The 19,383-nt window shown below is 33.3% G+C and overlaps 2 protein-coding genes across 7 annotated transcripts in view; both read right to left on the reverse strand.

Annotated features, from left to right (window-relative positions):
• Positions 1-19,383, reverse strand: part of LOC138130067 (adenylate cyclase type 6) — a 366,957-nt gene that overhangs the window by 37,438 nt on the left and 310,136 nt on the right. For all 5 annotated transcript variants that reach the window (XM_069046426.1, XM_069046421.1, XM_069046422.1 and 2 more), the window contains 4 exons: positions 8,982-9,221; positions 8,249-8,443; positions 4,403-4,628; positions 4,209-4,300 (listed from right to left, as the gene is read on the reverse strand). In XM_069046426.1, the coding sequence (XP_068902527.1) occupies positions 4,209-4,300; positions 4,403-4,628; positions 8,249-8,443; positions 8,982-9,221 (753 nt within the window). The remainder of the gene's footprint in view (positions 1-4,208; positions 4,301-4,402; positions 4,629-8,248; positions 8,444-8,981; positions 9,222-19,383) is intronic.
• On the reverse strand, positions 15,311-16,265 carry LOC138131956 (uncharacterized). Of its 2 annotated transcripts, none has more exons than XM_069049247.1 (3): positions 16,047-16,265; positions 15,765-15,985; positions 15,311-15,686 (listed from the first exon to the last, which is right to left on the reverse strand). In XM_069049247.1, exons 1-3 carry the CDS (start codon positions 16,053-16,055, stop codon positions 15,398-15,400), a joined length of 519 nt encoding a protein of 172 aa, XP_068905348.1. In that variant the 5' UTR covers positions 16,056-16,265; the 3' UTR covers positions 15,311-15,397. The 2 variants fall into 2 exon arrangements, with proteins under 2 accessions (XP_068905348.1, XP_068905347.1); XM_069049246.1 differs by having other exon boundaries at positions 15,765-15,988.

Raw genomic sequence — 19,383 nt, forward strand, 5'->3', positions numbered from 1 at the left:
CGTCAAACTTTAACGAAGTGCATTTTTTAGACTATTTCTGAAAGATGTGGTTCTCTTTGTGAAACACGAGATGAAAGAGCTTCAGCGAAGGAGCTTCATTATGGGAATATTAAATGCGTCGTAGTTAGACGCGAATTCTAATTCTTAAAAATGATCTCTTATTTTGTCCTTTTATAGTAGATCCATTTTTGTAATGACGAACTAAAATTACTATTATCCGTTCGCTTGACATCCGCACGGTCAGGTTGACAGGCTGTTGGTAATATTCAAAATCCCTATTATACTAACTTAGTAATTTACGTACAATAATGTTGCCATATTGGAGGAGTATATGGGTCATTTATCTATTGCTGATGTTCCTCCTATAATTATTTCTCTTGCCGCGTCCGATTCAGATTCAGAATTGGAGTTCTATTCTGAGGAATATTTAGATACGATAACTTAAATAGGGTTAAATAAAATAATTTGAAACACCAGTTTATAACCCAACTTCTTTGTGTCTGACAGTAGTAATTTATTTATCACTAGATTTAATGTACACTCAAAAGAAAAGTCGAAATTTTGATGTATATTCGACCAATTTGGATTAAAATGACACTGACAGTGCGGATGTCAGGTGAATGGATAATAAATTTAGTAACTTTTGTCTTGTGAACTCATCTTTTTACCGCGAATTGGGCTTTTAAAAAGTTAGGTTATGGGTGCCGTCATTTGTTCTGTCAAAACTGGTCCCAATCAAAGTATTGTGAAATTAAATTTGTTTAATTATTTTGAAGAAAAAAGCAAAGTTACACTAAACAAATACGAAAAGGCAGTTGAACGTAACAATGAAATAATTTTGCATTTTGCTGCTCATCCTCGTCATCGTCGCTGTTTTCTAAGTCCGATTCGGAATCTTCAACCAAATTAACAATAATTGGCGAGATGTCATGGATGCTAAAGTTTCCCATAAGCCTTGTTCTTGTCCTTCATTTAAAATTTTGTACATACTTCTGGGACTTAAGCCTGTACAGTACTTAGGGAGAGATTTATTTTAGATTAGAATTTACCGAAAAAACATCCGTTACTGCTACAATTTTGTAGTTTTCGTATTTGCGTTTCCATTATCTCCATGAGTAATTTCTTTTATTTTGTTGAAAGCCTTTAAAATGTATTGGTTCGTGTGCTTGCTTATTGATGTTTTACTCCGTTTTGGAAATTCATTCATTTTGGCAGTGACAATAATATTTTGTACAGTTCATCATTACAAAAATGAATGCATTATACAGAGCGCCCAGAAATGTGGTAGCAACTTTTACACAAAGTGTTACAAGAGGGCACTTTCGAAAAGCCAAATTTGTTCAATCTTGCAACATTCAATTTTTGAATTTTTGAGGTTTTCCGAACAATTTTTACCCCCGATTTGTGCACTAAAATTTGTCGAGATGTTGCTCGAAGGGTTCAGTTATGCATTGAGCATAATGGTGGTCAATTTGAACATGTTCAATAAAATTTAAATTTGAATGTTTTACGTTTACAATTCTTGACATTTATTTATCTCAATTTAGATAGCGGCGTTGCCATGCATAAAAAAGGTCTCTGAAAAAAAGTGTCATCTTGCGGAACCAATCGAAAAACTTGCTACCACATTTCTGGGCGCTCTGTAGTTAAGTGAAACTTTTGCCGTAAAGTGTTCTCTCAGTGATTAAATATAGTAAAAATTGGTCAAAAATTCGTCAAAACGAAATTAACTGGCGAGGGTAAAATAAACCTGGTAACGGCATGTGTGCTTACTCTGATGCTCGAATTTTGACAAAGTTTAATTGAATTTTTTCTTCCTAAAAGAATGTGGTAGGATAATTCATATGCCTACCTTTGAACTTCTTGCAAATGCGTATAGCACTGGATACATGCTTTTGTTTTTTTATTTAAAAGAGCGAAGCTTGTTCTTTTTTAAGACAAATAAAAAACAACCATTCTGACGACAAGGCAGTTTTTGAGAAATAATGTCTTTTAAGGTTTCTACCTTTGTTTTTTTGTCTAGCTTTCGTTGTGATTTGCTTAAGCTTGGGATGTAATATTACATTAACTTCTTTTGATTGGGAGTGTAAAAGCGTGACGACGCAAATGACAGTAGGATAAGATAATTCCTGTTTCAACAATAATTCCTGCAAGTTTAATTTCATCTTTTAGATTAATTTATTTTGCTCGTTTATTTATTTTTGTGTGTTAATTTTCAATCTACACTCCAATGAATAAATTTCGTTTAAATAAAAATGTAAATGTACTAATTTGTTTTTGTGAATTACACTTGATGATCTTTGGGAGCTAAAATGAATTTATTTCAATCAGTCACATGATGCTGAATTGTAATTGTTTTATTTTGAACCTTTGTGTACTAATTATATTTAAATTTATTAAAAATAATTAAATAATTTCACAGGACCACATACTTTTCATTGCTCTTAGCGATCTTTACAGGAGCCATTAATCCATATTTAATTTATTGTCATTTATTACAAGTGGATTAAGGTAACTTAAATTTAATATTTCAAGTATTCTTATTAAATTATTAATTAGAAATTAATTAATAATTATTAATAAATTAAAGCAAAATCTTTCTTTGATGTCAAGATTTATTAAACAAAATTAATAATCATGATTGCTTAAATAAATTTTGGAATTTAGATGATAAAATAATGTTAGCGGTAAGAGAACCTGGAAGAGATAATTCGAAGTAAATTGAAAAAGCTCAGCTTTTACTTTTTTTATGTGAGAGATTAAACTAATTCTGTTGGTGACTTTTAGACAACTAGATTTGTACAATTAAAATAGGCCACCAAAGTTCTCTGTTAATTTTAAGTGTCTGCAAACTACAACCCGAAATTGGATGTAAACCCGTTTTAATTAAAATATGTAATAACAAGCGAATTAAATTTAACTGTTTTAGGTTTTACCTTTCCCTTAGGTACTAGGTTTGATTGCGAGTTTGTTGTTTTTTCATCAAATCTACAAAATTACATTTCACAATTATTAAAGTCCATTCACGTTGGATTTTCCTCTCAAGGTCAAATAATTTAATTTTTTGACTCTGTAATTATGTTTTGTAAATAGTGATATGCAGCTAACCAACATAATGCGATTTAGCAATGCTTAATCCAACCTCTACGGTGTTTACCTGCATGTCACTATTTACAAAACATAATAACAGAGCCAAAAAATTTAATTCTTTGACCTTGAGAGGAAAATCCAACGTGAATGGACTTTACATTCATTATGAAACAAGTTCTAGCCTAAGTTAATAACGCAACGTCCATACTAAATGTGTCACAGGAGACGTAACCTTGCTTCAACATTGGTTAGTAAGCTTTGGATTGTATTATGTTGCTAAAAAATACACAGCACTGATGCAGTACACCAATATTTTTGTCATAGCGTTTCCTCGTGTTGCTTAAGATTTCTTGCCCCGTTTTATAATTTCATAATAATTTATGGCTTTTTTATAAATTGTTCAGTGTAAAAAAAAAATTACTATACACATTTTCTTTCAAGGTATTAGCATACTAGTAACATTAAATTAAAATGAAAGAAAATCATTTATGAAGTTACGAATATGGTGGATGCGCCGGGAGAATCGCTGTAGCTATCCCGGCGCATCCACCATATCTAACTATCACAATTTTTTTGCAACTTTCGGCTTTGTTGCAAATTCATTAAGTACAATTAAAACAATTTGATAGTTAAAGATTCGTTTTATTTATTTGTTGATACTCTAATTAACTTGCCATCTGTGTATTATGTATAAATAATTTACATAAAAGTTCAATATGTTTTCCGCTACAAAGCAATGCACTTGTCAACGTTCAGCTAAACTTCTCAACCACCAATTTTCTGAAGAGAACAATCTTTAACTAGTTTAGTTAAACGCGTTTGAAATTTCGTAATAAACTCCGAAGATCCCTACGTTAACCGCACGATAATCCATCTTCCACACACACAGCAAACATTGATTTTCCTAAACTGTGTCTGGAAGTTTGTCAAGCAACTTCTTATAAACTCCAACCTGAAATTGTTAAACATGTTAAAGAAACCATTAAGAAGTTTTAATTAAAATAGACCCCTTTTAATAAATTTATCTTGTTCGGAATTAGTTCTTCGGTATTAAACGAAAACATAATTATTACCACTTTCAAATGCAAATTGACTCTAATAGAACTTGAATTTCTTACCTCTAACGTGAGAAATGTGACTAGAATGAAGTAGGAGATGATTATTAAATACACCTCGTTCATGGCCGGCTTCGAAAGCACCGCCAGGAGAACTGCAACAAAATTCTAACTGTAGACAAATCCGACGATATAAAATGAGATGTTTCTTAATTTCACAGATAATTGGGAAATGAACCTTGTGCTTTCAGACTCACCTCCGTAAATTGCAATGCAACATCCAGATGTGCAAATGAGTACGAGTAATTTATCTAATCTATTTGAGTGGTCTTGAGAAGGTTCATCTTCTGAGTGGTGGAGCATCACGAGGTCTGTTGCGGCGAGCAGAAGAAAACCGACGCACAACAAGAGTAGAAGAGATATCAAGTTCGTCATATTGCTTTGGTTCATTTTTAGGAAATATCTCTGGTATAGCATTTCAACCTGAAACAATATTCAATGTGTTAAACTACACAAAAGTGAATAATTGCAATAGAAGGTTTATCTAAGGAGAGCCGTGCACGAGATTATCTAAAGGGATTAACGTTTGTAAAGAAGAGTTTTAAAGTCTAAACAAAGTTGCGATTTGGATTCAATGGTCCCCAGAGACAAGTATCCAAAGCAGCACTACTCAGACGGAGAAGTTTTGAATGAATCTGAAATCAGAGCTAAGTCCGCTTAGACAGGCCTTTTAAAGAAAGGAATTATAAATTATTAAGGGTAGAGATTTTCTTTATGAAAATGTACTTGAAATATTATTTCACGTTCCAAGTTTAGCAACTTTGTTTGCAGTGAGTTCTTGGTCTTTTGTAGAAATTATGTGCTTGATTTAGCCACGGTTTAATTTTAATTCTTCATTTAGAACGTCTCGTCTCACTTGCCACGAATACTAAATTCTGTACTATTCCGCAGACATTACATTAATTACAAGAGAATTTAGTTTCTGGTAAAAATGTTTGCGGAGCATGAGTTTTAAAGTCTGACGTTTAAACTTTGAAATTTATTATGTGGTTATAGACTATGACTGGAACCAGTGAAACTTAGTTATAAACTTAATTTAATTCAATGGAAGTGTAAAAAAATTCAACCGCTATTGGGATGTTTGAAGCTGCATAATTTATAACTTTGAGAATAGTTTCAAAAACTAGGATAATGGCCTTTAATAGATGGCGGTAACGTACAATTATTCTAAGAAAGTTTTCATTATAAGACAGTGGGTGAATTCATAAGGAAAATGTTCACAATATATTTCTAAATTTTAAAATCGTATTAAATAAATAAAAAGCCGTTAATTATGTATATTACATTATTTTTTACTTAGCAGGATAAGTGAAATCAGGAAATTAGTTGTACATCGCCTTGAAGATCAATCATCAGTTCTAGCCATATCATAAAAATAATCTTAAGATTTCAGAGACTTTAAAAAAAGCTTCATAAAGAAATTTATTTTTTTGCATATCGTAATGAAAGTGGCACTTTTTTACACACACAATCATAGTGAAAGTAGCACTTTTTTACACGAAAAATCGGATTTAAAGTAGTACTTTTTTGCATCATTTTTTTTCATCTCCTTGGAGGTGATTGTCAAAGCATACCTATTTTTTTTTGTAATTTTTCATAAATCCTTTTAGACCAAATTTCTCAACTTTTTTCGATATGCAAAAAAATAGTGTGTACCACACGTTATGAAATACTCTTTTTTTCATTTATTTGCTTGATTAACTCGGGCTACGCCCTCGTTAATCAATCTGCAAATTCGTGAAAAAAAGTATGACTTTCATAACTAGTTGTACAAATAATTAAACGTATCCCACCTCCACCCGGCGGCACGGCAATTTTGCCGGAGTACATACACTATTACGGATAATACTATCAAGTAATAGTGCAGTGCTTATCAACATAATTACCGGCGTCTCGCCTCCACATTTTGACTTTTTTGTGTTTTATGTTCTGGGTCAATGTTAAGGAATTTCCTCACGATGTGACATGAGTATAATAATATACCTTTTTGAATTTCAACCACCAATATGTTCTCTAAGTCCAAAATTTTTAAATTTTTAAACTACTACTGTTGTTTGATTTTGATTCATCATTGCATCCTAAATGTTATCATTAGTAACTGACGAATTTCAAGATATAATTTATTTGGAAGAAGTCAAAAATGAAACAGCAAAAGAATATTCTCCGCAAGAAAAGGGATTTTTAATCATCACGGAAGTGTTAAAATTAGGTTTCAGCTCTTTCGATAAAATTCAAGAGAAATTTTGAATAATTTGAAAGTTTCTGGAAGCTGTAATATCTAAATAAAAGTTGTCAAGCTTTTTCAAATTCAAAATTCACAATTTGGCTTCAACAGTAATAGAGATAATGTAATTTTTAATTTTCAAATTATCCAGGCGTCTCCATAAATTTCCAAAATAGAAGAGTATTTTTTGCAATTTTTGTAATTAATGATTGTGTTAAATATAATCAGTATTTTGCATTCGATTCGCCACAATTAAGTTTATTTGAGCCAACAATCATATGTATTTTAGCTATAAGAATAGTGAAGATATCGAAATTTTTAAGAGAAAATTAGCCCGGCACCTCCACCATTTTGGCACGATTAAAGATTTGGCATTTACAATTTTATCACTGGTGGAGATACAGTAATGGAAACTTCTGCATTCATTCGTCACAGTTACAGCTAAGAAGCACAGATTTTCAATTTATTCTGAAACGATCCTAATCACATTTTTTTCTATATTCTATATTTACATATTATATCTCAAGTGCAAAATTTTTTATCGGAAATTTTTTTGCTAATGAATGAAAACATCCATAAATGAGGTCAGAAATAAAAAATAAATAAATAAATAAAAGCCCTCGACCTCGTCTCGTGCTCTTATTTGCTAATAATTGGTCTTCTGACCGAATAATTTATGGATGTTTGAGTTCATTAGCAAAAAAATTGCTGATATTAAAATTTTGCACGAGGGGTATACGGCTGATTATTTCCTGAATATAGAATGAAACCAAACGCATTATTCCAATCTTTTTTATTTAAAATAATTTATTTAAAAAAAAAATCAGGTACCTACCGACAGTTTTTATCAGATTATTGCACATGTGCATTTTAGAGAAATTTTATCGGGTTATTTTTTGTTTTCTCGTTTTGATTGGTCAATATTTGTCACGCAATTGGTTGCTAAACACATGAAGGAAATAATCTATATTATTTTATGCAAGGTCATTATAAATGATTGTTCCATCGCAGTAGGCCTTGGTAACATAGTTGAATGTGCCGCAAGTCTCATAACATGAGTGAGACTAGTATCGCCGATAGGTGGCACTCCTGGCGGTAGTGAAAATCTGTCTACTAGTTTGTCGAATGTTGCGAGGCTGGCGGCACATCCAAAATTTGTGTGGGTTTTCAACACCAACTGCGACGGGACAATCATTTATAATGACCCTGTAAGAGCAACATGAACAAAAATCCTTGCTTTGAATCTTGGAATATTTTTACTAATTAGTTAGATAATATCAATTGCAGTTAATATAACTTATAAATTGTTCTTAAATAAAAAAAAAATGTAAAATTTGAAGATGTTTCTGTTCAAAATAATAAATTGTAGTAATTTTCAACAAACTAAGAAATTAGTAACGTGGATACATTTTTTATAATTATATTTTTAGCCCAACAGGGAGAAATAACTTTATACTATCAGGATGGTAATTTGCTTCAATCAAATCATAGTATTTTTCTATTAATGTAATAAATGTACGTTATAATAAAGAAAAAAAAATGTCCTTGAAAGATGAAGGTACAGTAAAAAGCCTCCTCTCGTAATCATTTGTAGAAACTTAATTGTCCAAGTCTTGAAAACCTCCTTTTTATGCAAATCCGTTTCGGCCAAAATTTAAATCCTCGACAAAACTCGTTACTTTGCAATACTTGAAACTTGAGCAATCAGAATTTGAACAAAAGCTCCTTCAACTCTCCCATCCACTTGAACTCAGAACAACTTGTCAAAATCAGTTGCACAGGCGTCATCCCCAGCCCTGAATTAACTAGCAACACTCACTTGTTCATTTTGAAATTGATGAGTACTAAATAATTTCTTGATGAGTCGTAGCAGCTTTCCGAAGAAGCCCGCCGATTGCTTGGGCACCGAAGACACCAACAGCTCGGCTTCGACTTCATGACCCTCCAGTTCGGGACTCGAGTTGGGGGCAGAACCGTTCTCCTTGGCCGGAGGGGTTCGGGACACGCTGCCAACCTACAAAAACGAAAATAATCACTTGCCGTCTAGTAATAGATTAAAAATCAGGAAAGTTGCAATCAGGAAAATGGCGCTCGGGAGATTAATGGAAGCTCTTGGCGAGGGCGATTTTTGCCGAGTCGATATAAATTAGACGAAGTTGAGACGATTAAGGGGCGAACATCTAGGGGGTGGTACATAATTTAATATTTCAAGTAATTTTAAAAAATGCAATGTGAGGTGTCTATTGGATGTTCATCGCAGGTATCGTATTTTCTCGTCGAATCTCCTACGTGCATGCATGTGAATTCATTTTTATAACCCTTTTCGGGCTTAGGTATCAGCGAAGACTTTAACTTTTGTTCGGAAAATAAGGAACTCGTCTGCGGCTCGTGCTAAAAAAAAAAACGTATAAAAATTGTAAATTTTGTTTTCAAAATTGAAAGTGTTTTTTTGAAGATGAATTATTATCATTTGAGAACCGTATCAAAATCGAGTGTCCAGATGGTCCTTTTAATAAAGATTTTTTAACACATACATTAATGAGTACCCTTACCGCTATGAGACTCGATGAGAGGCTCCCTTTATCCTTTGAACTGAAGTGTTCAATCACCTGCCAATTACTCTTCCTGGCACCCTCGCCCGCGGTCGCCGGAAGAGGGCTCGTATTGGTGGTCGAAGGGGTGGAAACTCCGCTGCCGTTTCCGATCTCCGTCAGAGGCTCCGTGCATGATCTGGGGTGTTGTTTCAAGCTGGTCCACCGACGGCCGCAACCCCGTCTAAAAGTGCTTGTGTCCTGGAAAAAATAACGACAATCAGGTCATGCCAGTTGCAAGAGGAATAAAATTTTATCTCTCAGATTCCCTAAAAGCGCGTCGCGCTCAATTTATGTTTACATTTACGTCAGTTCTGGAAAAATTGCAAATGCGGGGATTTATGCAACATAAGAAACCTATGAAAGGCTGAAAGTAAGGAAAAACAGTCAACTTTTCAATTTGCACAGACTTTGGGGTTTTCCTTCATCGTAAACTTTAATTAGTCTTAATACAGATGAGAAAATAATACAGGCTGTATTTGAAATGCGTGCAGAAATTTTAATCACGAGCTACTGGCTTCACTCGGAAAAAATATTTAAAAAATTCCATGTCAAAAAATAAAATGACATTTATTTTTTGAGCTACAATTTTTTTAAATTGCTTTTAGTTTTCTACGTTGTCCTACAACCTCGTAGGTAAAATTTCGGCACATTTTAAAAATACACCCTGTATACCATGTTTTATAAAATGTAAGCCAATGCGAAGTAACCTATAGGAAATATGCTTTAAAACAAGGAAACCGCATTGGAGTACGTTTTATAAAATATGATATACAGGGTGTATTTTTAAAATGTGCCGAAATTTTACCTACGAGGTTGTTTGACAACGTAGAAGACTAAAAGCAATTAAAAAAAATTGTAGCTCAAAAAATAAATGTCATTTTGTTTTTTGACATAGAATTTTTAGATATTTTTTCCGAGTTCTACATGAAGCCAGTAGCACGTGGTTAAAATTTCTGCACGCATTTCAAAAACACCCAGTATACATGTGAGGATAATAATAAAAAAATGTGAAAAATAGTTTATTTATTTTTTAATTCGAGCATAAAAGTATTCAATGCTGTTTAGTACTTGATTCAAGTTTTTTCAATTGAACTAAATCTGGCAGGAAGTTGTTCTCCAAACAAGTTGAAAAATAAATTAGCCATTTCTGTCCATCACTTAATTTAAGATTGTTTTCAGGCAAAATATTACAAAATATTTTCCTTGTTGGTTCAGACCTGTCAAAAATAATTTATATCAAGGCACGAGAACGTAATTTTAAAAAATTACCTATCTTGCACCACGCTAATATAAGGATTTTCTAATAAAACAACGTCGGATCTTATTTCCCGGTTAACATATTTGATCCGAGAGCTTCAAATGTTGCTCCACAAATAAATTTATGACGGTTTATAAAGAGCAGATTCAACTTTGAGGTCTGATTATGTGCCGGCTGTCAACCAATCCCTTTTAGTTTTTCTTTCACGAATAATTTGAAAAAATGAAATACATGGTAGAAATTGGTTCGACACGTTGCAAATATTTTTGTCGAGAATGAAGTCTAGTGGTGTTAATTGGTTCTGCTGAAACGAAATGAAATAATAGTTAATTATTCAGATTAACGCTTGACTTAAATACGGATTTTAACAGTTTTTGGACATCTGTCTAATTAGAGATTGATTGTACTGTTTGAGACGATGTAGCTGCCAGCAGTTTCAACAAAGTGTGCCAATTATATAATTCTGTATCAAGTCGGCACATTATTTGATTTGAATTTTCCACTTCAGCAATTTTTTTGATTAAAAACGTTCAGTAATGATGAGACGCCAAACTTGATTTCAGATAATTCAAAGTTGTTGAATCAAAATTAAATATATTAGGCGAAAAATTGGACGGATCTGATTGTTCAGACTAATGAAGTACGTATTTTCAGAGATTAAAAACTCCCAAGTAATTTACACGCGACGGGAAAATATTTTTCGATATTTGCAAAGGATGAACAAATTTGCTTTTCTACTCCTATTGAATAATTATTAAAGTATACAAAGCAATAATTTTAAAACGTCAGATTCAGTTTGTCTAATAATGAAACGTATTTACCTATTTCTCTTCAATATCGTAGAAAAAGTATAGTATTCTACTCGTGGATAATGGTTAGACTCGCCCGGATGAATTCTCACGAGTAATAGCCAGCATTATCCGCTCATTGAATAATATTCTATTCCCAATTTATTTTATTTACAATTGAAATTTTAATTGAATTAGTAAAAACAAAACAAATACTTTATATTTTTTGTTTCATTCTCACGCCAATACGTTGTTTCTTCCGGTCTTTTTGTTTGTGGCAAGCAAAGTCAGCGATTCTTATCTTAAATGTTTTACAGTTCCGATGTTAGTTTCCAATTAATCTTTCAGCGAACGTCTAGTAGCTAACGGGGAACTAACTAACATCAGAAACTATTCGAGCTCAAACTATAATTAAATAGTTCCAAAGCAAATGTTTGTGGTACGACCTTGATGAAAGTGACGTGGGTGCAAATCAAAAACCAAACCTAACAATTTCAGCCGAATCAAATTCATTTCAGGACGTAATGTTTCATAATCGTTGTGGATACAATTGGCTGAACTGATTTCAGTATCGCTGAAAATGTCTGCGTTTTCTAATGCGACACAACAAAAGCGACAGTTATTATGACAGAGTCCCCCATTGGAATTTTCAGCGAGTACCAATCGAGGCGTAAAAGTGATAAGATGTGACAATTTTTTCGATTGTTTTTTGCGACTGAAACAACATTTGTTTTGGACGTTTTTCCGCAGCGAGAAAAACACTCTTTTGTAGAGCGTTTAAGTGTAATTGTCGCCGACTTTTCAGCTTTTTTCTGTATAAAGCGCTAATTCCTTAAAAGGGTTTTAATCTGATGTTTACTGTTCTAACCAGTCTTAATTGACGTTTTTGGTAGACGTGAAGAGTGAAAACGTCGGCGAAAACAGACTACAAACGTCTAATAAAAATTCTTAGCATTTTTACTTTTATCTTCATTTCTCGCTTGCGCATAAACAAACGTCTTTGAGAAAAAATTAAAAAAATATTTGTCTTTTGAGGAGACAAAATTCCGACAGAAAATTATTCGATCAAAATATCTGCACGCAATTTCAAGTTTCATTAAAAGTTTTGCTAAATTTCAAACATGTTAGACAAAAATATTAACTTCAAAGTATATGAAAGTTTATCTCATCATTCAAGATATTTTAAATGTATTTCGTCTGCAACACTGGAATTTGCTGTATAAACAGTCGACGGAATGTCTTATAAATTCAAACCTCGTGTATTTAATGTTATTTTGGTGTAAATTATTAATTACGTAAAGCACTTCTATGGCACATTCGTAACTAGCATTGTGTATTGGTAAAATAATATTGCCAATTAAATTCCACCAATTTCATAGTTTCAACGGAATATTCGAACATTCGGATTATAGAAAAGGTATTGTATTGACTAGCGCGTAATGGGGATTACTTACTCACCTACAGCTCATACAGCAAACGTGAGTAATCGCTATTATCACATACTCGTTGAATATTATACTATAACTCTCTAGGGAGCAAAAGTAAAAATGTCAGGTTGATGTAATTATCTAATAATAACAATTTATTTATTAATATAAATCCCAAAATATTATTAAAATGCTTCCAGATTTTTTCTTAGTTAGCGCTGGTCTAAACGTGGGAAATGATTGTCATATCTTCAACTTGCTTGAAAAATAAGTCAAAACGGCATCTTCTGTAATTATTTTGGAAAATCTTTCCGTCGTCCGTTTCTTGAATAAACCATATTTTATTGCGGATTTCTTCCCAGCTTTTTTTGGTAATAAATCTAACTATGCCGCTTTGATTTCTTCGATGATATCTTGGAGAATAATTTCTTAAGAGCCACTCCGGAAAGCACGGCAGGCGTGCTTGCTATGACGCTCCAGTTTTGAGAAAGTTCAATTAAAATTTATTTTTTTTAAATAAAAATGAGAGTAATTTTAGCTAGTCCAAGCAGATAAACAATTGAAGCAAAGTAGAAATTTTCTGATGAAAAAACTTGTTCCGAGTGTCCTCAAGGCTTGCCAACACAAACAAAATCATCAACTTTTTTAATACGAATTTTAAGAGAAGTCCTCCTCTGTCGGCACACAAAAAACAGCCTGAAAAAGCTTTCAATGAAAAAATGAACAGTTTTTTTTTAAGGGCAATTCAGAAACAAAAATCGGAATTTCCGTTTAGTTCGACGTCTGTCTCTGCACTGCAGAATAAACGAAACAGCTCCTTCGGCAAGAATTTCAGCGCCTGAAAAAATTTCAAAGAGCAATAATTTGTTTGGCGGGGAAACGTGGTTATGAATACCGAAGTTAATTTCAGGATTCCTGAAATTCTTGTGCACGTTGTTTGTTTTTTTTTTTTTCCTGGTAACATAATAGCCACGTACAATTAAGTTGAGAGGGCGTCGAACAGGATAATGAAAAAGTACTTAAGAAAATGTATTGTTCATTAAGGTCCTTGCGAGGAACATCATCATCTTATTGCGCCCTTTGCTCTTCTTTGATGTAACGCGATTTCAGTTTAAAATTTAATTACACAAAAGACAGTAAAGATTGCGAAAGTAGTTCCACGAGACAAATTGTCCTTTTATCACCTCATTTAATTATACACAAAAGGACGACGAGCGAGGATTTGTCGACGGGAACAGAGAAAACAGAAAGAGGTGAGTTGCGCTCGCACAATTAATTCTTGGGCCATCCATCACCGCCGTCTCATCACAATAAAAAGTTTGTGTTTGGTTTGGTAATAAAGCTCGACGGGAAGAAAATCAAACGAAACATTGATATTTGCGAGTGATGTTGATGTCACGTCACGTCGAACACATCAAAGAAAATCTCTATTTGCCTACATCACTCCTCCTATAAATAAAAGAAACACCAGATAGGCAAATACATCTTTTTTGTATGGGAATATGGAGTCACGCTTTGATAAAGTCGATCGAGTTATTACTGTCACACACAAAAGAAATGTTTCGTCCTTTCGAGGATAACAAGCGTGTCCTGGCGAGAACATCTGAGCTTTATGTAAAAAGTATAACAAGAAAGGATCATTAAAAGAGTAAACGTAAGGTGCGAGGTCGGAGGGTGGTCTTGTTAAGTCGACTATTTCAGAAGTTGGGTGACTTTCATTTTTCTTCTCAGACATTAGATAAGTTTTCAGCCGGGTCCTTCGCAAATCAGCTGAAAACACTTGTTGTTGAAAACTGAAAAGATTGAGCATTTACCAAAGTAGACACGCCCAGGTTACATTCATTGTTAAGCTTCGCGCTGAAGCTCTTCTGTTCATTTAAATTTCTCATTAAGAATGAGAGTTAAACTAGTGTTTGTTATATTTAACGAGAGATGAGCTCTTGATCTATAAAAGCACCACTACCGAGAATTTTTATAAAAAGCTCTCAAAGGATTCCCTGGACATATAAGTGCGCAGATGTTGACGTTATATTGTGAAGTTTGATGATTTATTCCACAGTGACAAAAAATTTACTTTGATTTAATAGTTATTTATGCATCGAGTTTCTGTGTAAATTGGGCTTTTCCAATTGCCCGAGGGACAAGATTTAAGGCCTCGAGGGCAATTAGAAAAGCCCGATTTACCCAGAAACGAGTTGCATGCAAAATTTTATTGTTTGAAACGACGTCCCTGAAGCTTCCAACTCTTTTAAAAATGGTTTCGCATTTGCTTTTGACAGTTTTGACAAATTTTTCAAGACCTGTCAGAAATGTAACGTTGAATGTGTTGCCTGGGGCAACGGTTCATTATCATTTTGCTTTAGGGCAGTTAAGAGGCAGTTTACAAAGGTGAAAAATGAGAATTTATGACAGTTGAAAACAATAAAATTTATTGTTATTTAAAAAATATAATAATTGTGAAATAATTTGCCATTGTTGTGGTGGCGTCTTTGATCGTGAAAACATGTGGGTGTAGCTTTATAGGAGAAATGAAATCTTGCGAAACCGAGAATACCTACAAGACTAGCAACTAGCAACAGGGTTTAGGCTGCCTAATAATTTATTTAATATTTCAAGTTTGTGACGAAAATTAATTTCGGAAAACAATAGTTAGTAGTACATAACAAGTAATAGAATTGCTTTAGGCAAAAATGCAGTAAAAGTAATGGTCCACGTAGGACAAAAATGTTAGAATGTGGTAACAAAGAAAAGAAAAACCTGAAGCGCATCGTAGCATTCTTATTTATTGTATTTCAAAAAAGAAAAACACAAACATGCTTTTTATTTCTTTACTGTCTGTCTTAGCTTTACATTAAAGGATGACAACGCTATTTTTATTTTTTGCTGTTTCCGTAACAACTTCTATCCGATATTTCCTCCCACCAAAGATCCCAACACAGCGGAGGATATTCCGCTTTTGGGTCCTGAAGGTGCAGCCGGACCTACTTGCCCTAAGATACCCTTAACAGATATTAGAAATGGTTGAAAACCATTCTCATCGGCTACGTAACCAACAGTAAGGATAACGATAGCACCATTCCCATTGTCATATCGGGTAGTGTATTGACCTCTCACGGTTTGAATTTCGTTATCTGTGCCAGGATTTTTTAATTCCCCCACCTCGTACCGTTCTAAATGATACGCGTGGAAACTAAAATTAAAAAGTTTTGTTAAACTCAGTCTATATTCTGTTAACATGAGTTTTTGGACTTATCTGACTTTTACTCACCCAAAATAATAATTTCCTGATCCATCATTGGTTAAATTAAATGCGTGCGGCTGGTCATTTTGGTTGTGATGAGAATTCTTTCCTGGTAAATTTATATCTCCCAAATCTTTGGAACCAAAGTGTGTTGCTGCTTCTTTGAGCACTCGGTCCATTGGCCACTCGCTAGGTGACTGAGGCCGCCCGGCCCCACGAGAAATAAGATATAGGGAAGCGGTTATCAACTGCTAGAGGTATCATGAATTTGCTATGAATTTTAATAGGAACAATAAATTTGCTATTTACCAATTTCATGATGCCTCAGTCGCAGGAGAAAGTTAACTGACAAGTCTTACGTATCTGATGATCATTTTACGATTTTTTTTACAGCAGCGCCGATAGGAAGGTTACACATTCAAGGTAAGTAATCAAAATACGCGGAAGTATTTTATGCCGTAAACCACCAAGAGATTTGAAGACGATTTAAACTGGCGCAAACTGAGAATTTAAAAATTCAAAATTCACCTCATTCCGGCCCGTGGACGACACTAATGAAGAGCAAATCAAAGTGAAATGATAAAAAAGATACAACGAAAACGATTACCATTCAAGAAATTTGACATTGATACTGAATTGTCTCGAAAAAACGTACGAGTACAAAGCACTTTGACATTTAGCGTGCTTTATTCACAGTAAATGTGTAAAATGTTATCCTTGATGTGTGATACAGGGTTCTGCCCTGTGCCCTCCTTGATGCACAAATGAATATTTGACAATTAAATTTAACCAAAGTATTTTATTTGCCAGAAAAAGTGTCCCATCCTTTATTTCTGGCGCTTATTTGGTGCATAATAAGAAAATGAACGTTAACATAATCGATAGCGACAGCGAAAATGATAAATAAATGAAAAGTTTTGACATTTTGCTTGTCTCGGTAACATCAAAATTGAAAACAGGAAGGATGAAAAATTAAACTGTAGAAAATTTGATGTACTCGATTTTTTTTCCGTTAAAAAATTATAAGCAAATTTGTAAAAAAAGATTATCAAAAATTGGCAATCGTCACGATTTAAACAAGAAAGCAAATTTTTTTCTTTACAAAATTTGTTCAAAAAAGTTAGCTCTTTTTATGCCAAAAATAGGTATGTTTTTGAAAAAAAAATTGGATGACGTCATTACTTCAGTTTCCAAATATGGAATAATATGCAAATTTGGTTTAAAATGGACCTTACTCAATCCCATTTAAGAACTTCTTTTCAGATTTTTTCTATCGTCTTTCCGTTTCTTTTAATAGAACTGAGACATCGAGTTTCGCTCACCCTGTGCTATGATACCAGTGACAGTGGCGTGTCCACTCTTTATTGTCTAAACTGCCAAGCAATTTGTTCACGTATTCTTATGTTTAAATATTAAATTAAATACAGGCTATACAGGGTGTTTCTGTAGTACGTGTGTTAATTTTAACTGGTAATAGAACTCGTCAAAAGGAACAACTTTTCTATCTACCATTTTGCCGAAAAACGATGTTTAATTCCAAAAAAAAAATTGGAGACATTTTTCACTAAAATAGCCCTACGCCACTAAATACTGCAATGGCTAATTGAGATCAGCGCTAATATGAAAAAAACATCCATTTTCATCCAGAAAACGTGTTTTAACGCCGAAATCGAAATTCAAATAAATCTACCCGTATAGCAAAAAATCCACTTCGTAAGAATCTGGTTGTTTCACGTTTTTAGGTAGCTTAGTTTTGGAGATATGAACGGTTTTAGGAAAATCTTTCCTAGTTTTTTAAGCCATTGCGCAACGTTTTTCGCCAAAATGGCAGAGAGAAAAGTTGTTCCTTTTGATGAGTTCTATTACCAGTTAAAATTAACGCACTTATTTCAGAAAACCCTGTATATTACCTTGAATGTGAAAAGGACAAAAATTTTTATTCTTGATGGGAAATCTCACTTCATGAAAAATTTGTACAAATGATTTCGGAAAAAGAATTTTCTACTGGTCGATACAGGTCATAAAAAATAGAAATGCGATCCAGTTACACAAACTTACGTTTATTGAAGAAACAATAAGGTCGAATTGTTACTTATTTATACAGACTGATTCACATAACTTTCCGACCCTGATGAAGTTAGTAATATGTTTTTCATTCATAACTTTTTTTATACCACTTAATATTACTTTCTATAATCTCCGATTCCAATACTTTTATTATTTTAGAATAGAAATAGGTACTGGGATTGTTCTATCAATTAACGATAATTCCTTTGAATTCCTACTATCCCTCCGCCACCCGGCGGCACGGCAATTTTGCCGGAGTACATACACTATTACGGATATTACTATCAAGTAATAGTGCAGTGCTTATCAACATAATTACCGGCGTCTCGCCTCCGCATTTTGACTTTGTTGTGTATTATGTTCTGTGTCAATGTTAAGGAACTTCCTCACGATGTGACATGAGTATAATAATATACCTTTTTGAATTTCAACTACCAATTTGTTATTTAAATCCAGAATTTTTAAATTTTTAAAAAGAGATTGCGGTACTATTCCCGTTGCTGAAATTACAAGTGGTAAAATTGAAATTTTTTCTAAACACCAAAGATTTCTCATAGCAACGGAGAGCTCTAAATATTTATTAATTTTTGTGTTATATGTCTGTGTTATATTATGTGAATTTGGAACAGCTTTATCTAAAAGATATGCTTGCTTTTGTTGTTTATTTAAAATTATAATGTCTGGTCTGTTATGCTTAATATGAATGTCAGTTAAAATTGTTCTATCAAAATATAACTTGTAACTGTCATTTTCCAAACAACTTTCTGGTGTATAACTATAATGTGGTTGTGTATTCTTTAATAAATTGAATTTAACAGCTAAATTCATGTGTATAATTTTAGCGAATATATCGTGACGTTTTTTATATTCGCTTTGAGCCAAAACGGTGCAAGAAGAAATGATGTGTTCAATGGTTTCCCCTTCAGTTCCGCAAATAATGTTATATATTACAGACTTATTATTTGTTTATTATTACTAAGTTCTTTATATTGGGCTAGGTGCATTTGTAATCAAAAGTGATTACTTCACAAATTTCAAAAGTTTTAGCGCATGTTTCGACCAATCGTAAAATTGCATTGAGCTGAGTCGTTCGAACAACGCATCTTGATAGACTAGCTTTAGGCCCTAGAAGCCTAGAGCATTGACCTCACCATAACAATAACGACCTTGACATACCATTTCCAATAAATAACCTTCAAACAAGTAATGAGAGAGATATCTATTTGTGATGTGCAAAATTTCATTAACACCATCATCCACTACTCATTTCTTTTTTAACGCTGTAACGGTCCGAATAGGTTCGATAAATTAAGAATTTTAATTTTTTAAATAATTTCAATGAAATGTTTTAAATACCGTTCATTTGCGACGGAAATGCTGGTCAGTTGTAAATTTTATTGATGCCTTTGTCGGCAAGAGTGGTACCACGTTCCTCAAGTGAAATCTGCCAACCTTTTTTGAAAATGCAGGTACGCGTCCGGTCCGAAAACAACACAAAGATAACAGTTTTACATGGGAAAAGAAACATTGCAAAATGTACTAATTCGACAATTTGGGGAGTCCAGTTAAAATCAGGGGA

The sequence above is a fragment of the Tenebrio molitor genome, chromosome 5 (genome assembly GCF_963966145.1).
Source record: "Tenebrio molitor chromosome 5, icTenMoli1.1, whole genome shotgun sequence".
Taxonomy (NCBI): Eukaryota; Metazoa; Arthropoda; class Insecta; order Coleoptera; family Tenebrionidae; genus Tenebrio; species Tenebrio molitor.

What these genes read in the sequence shown, in the direction of transcription:
- LOC138131956 (XM_069049246.1), bottom strand. An exon ending in TCAGGAAATTATTATTTTGG is followed by an intron (nt 15,687 to 15,764) that starts GTGAGTAAAAGT and finishes TTTTAATTTTAG; the next exon opens with TTTCCACGCGTATCATTTAG.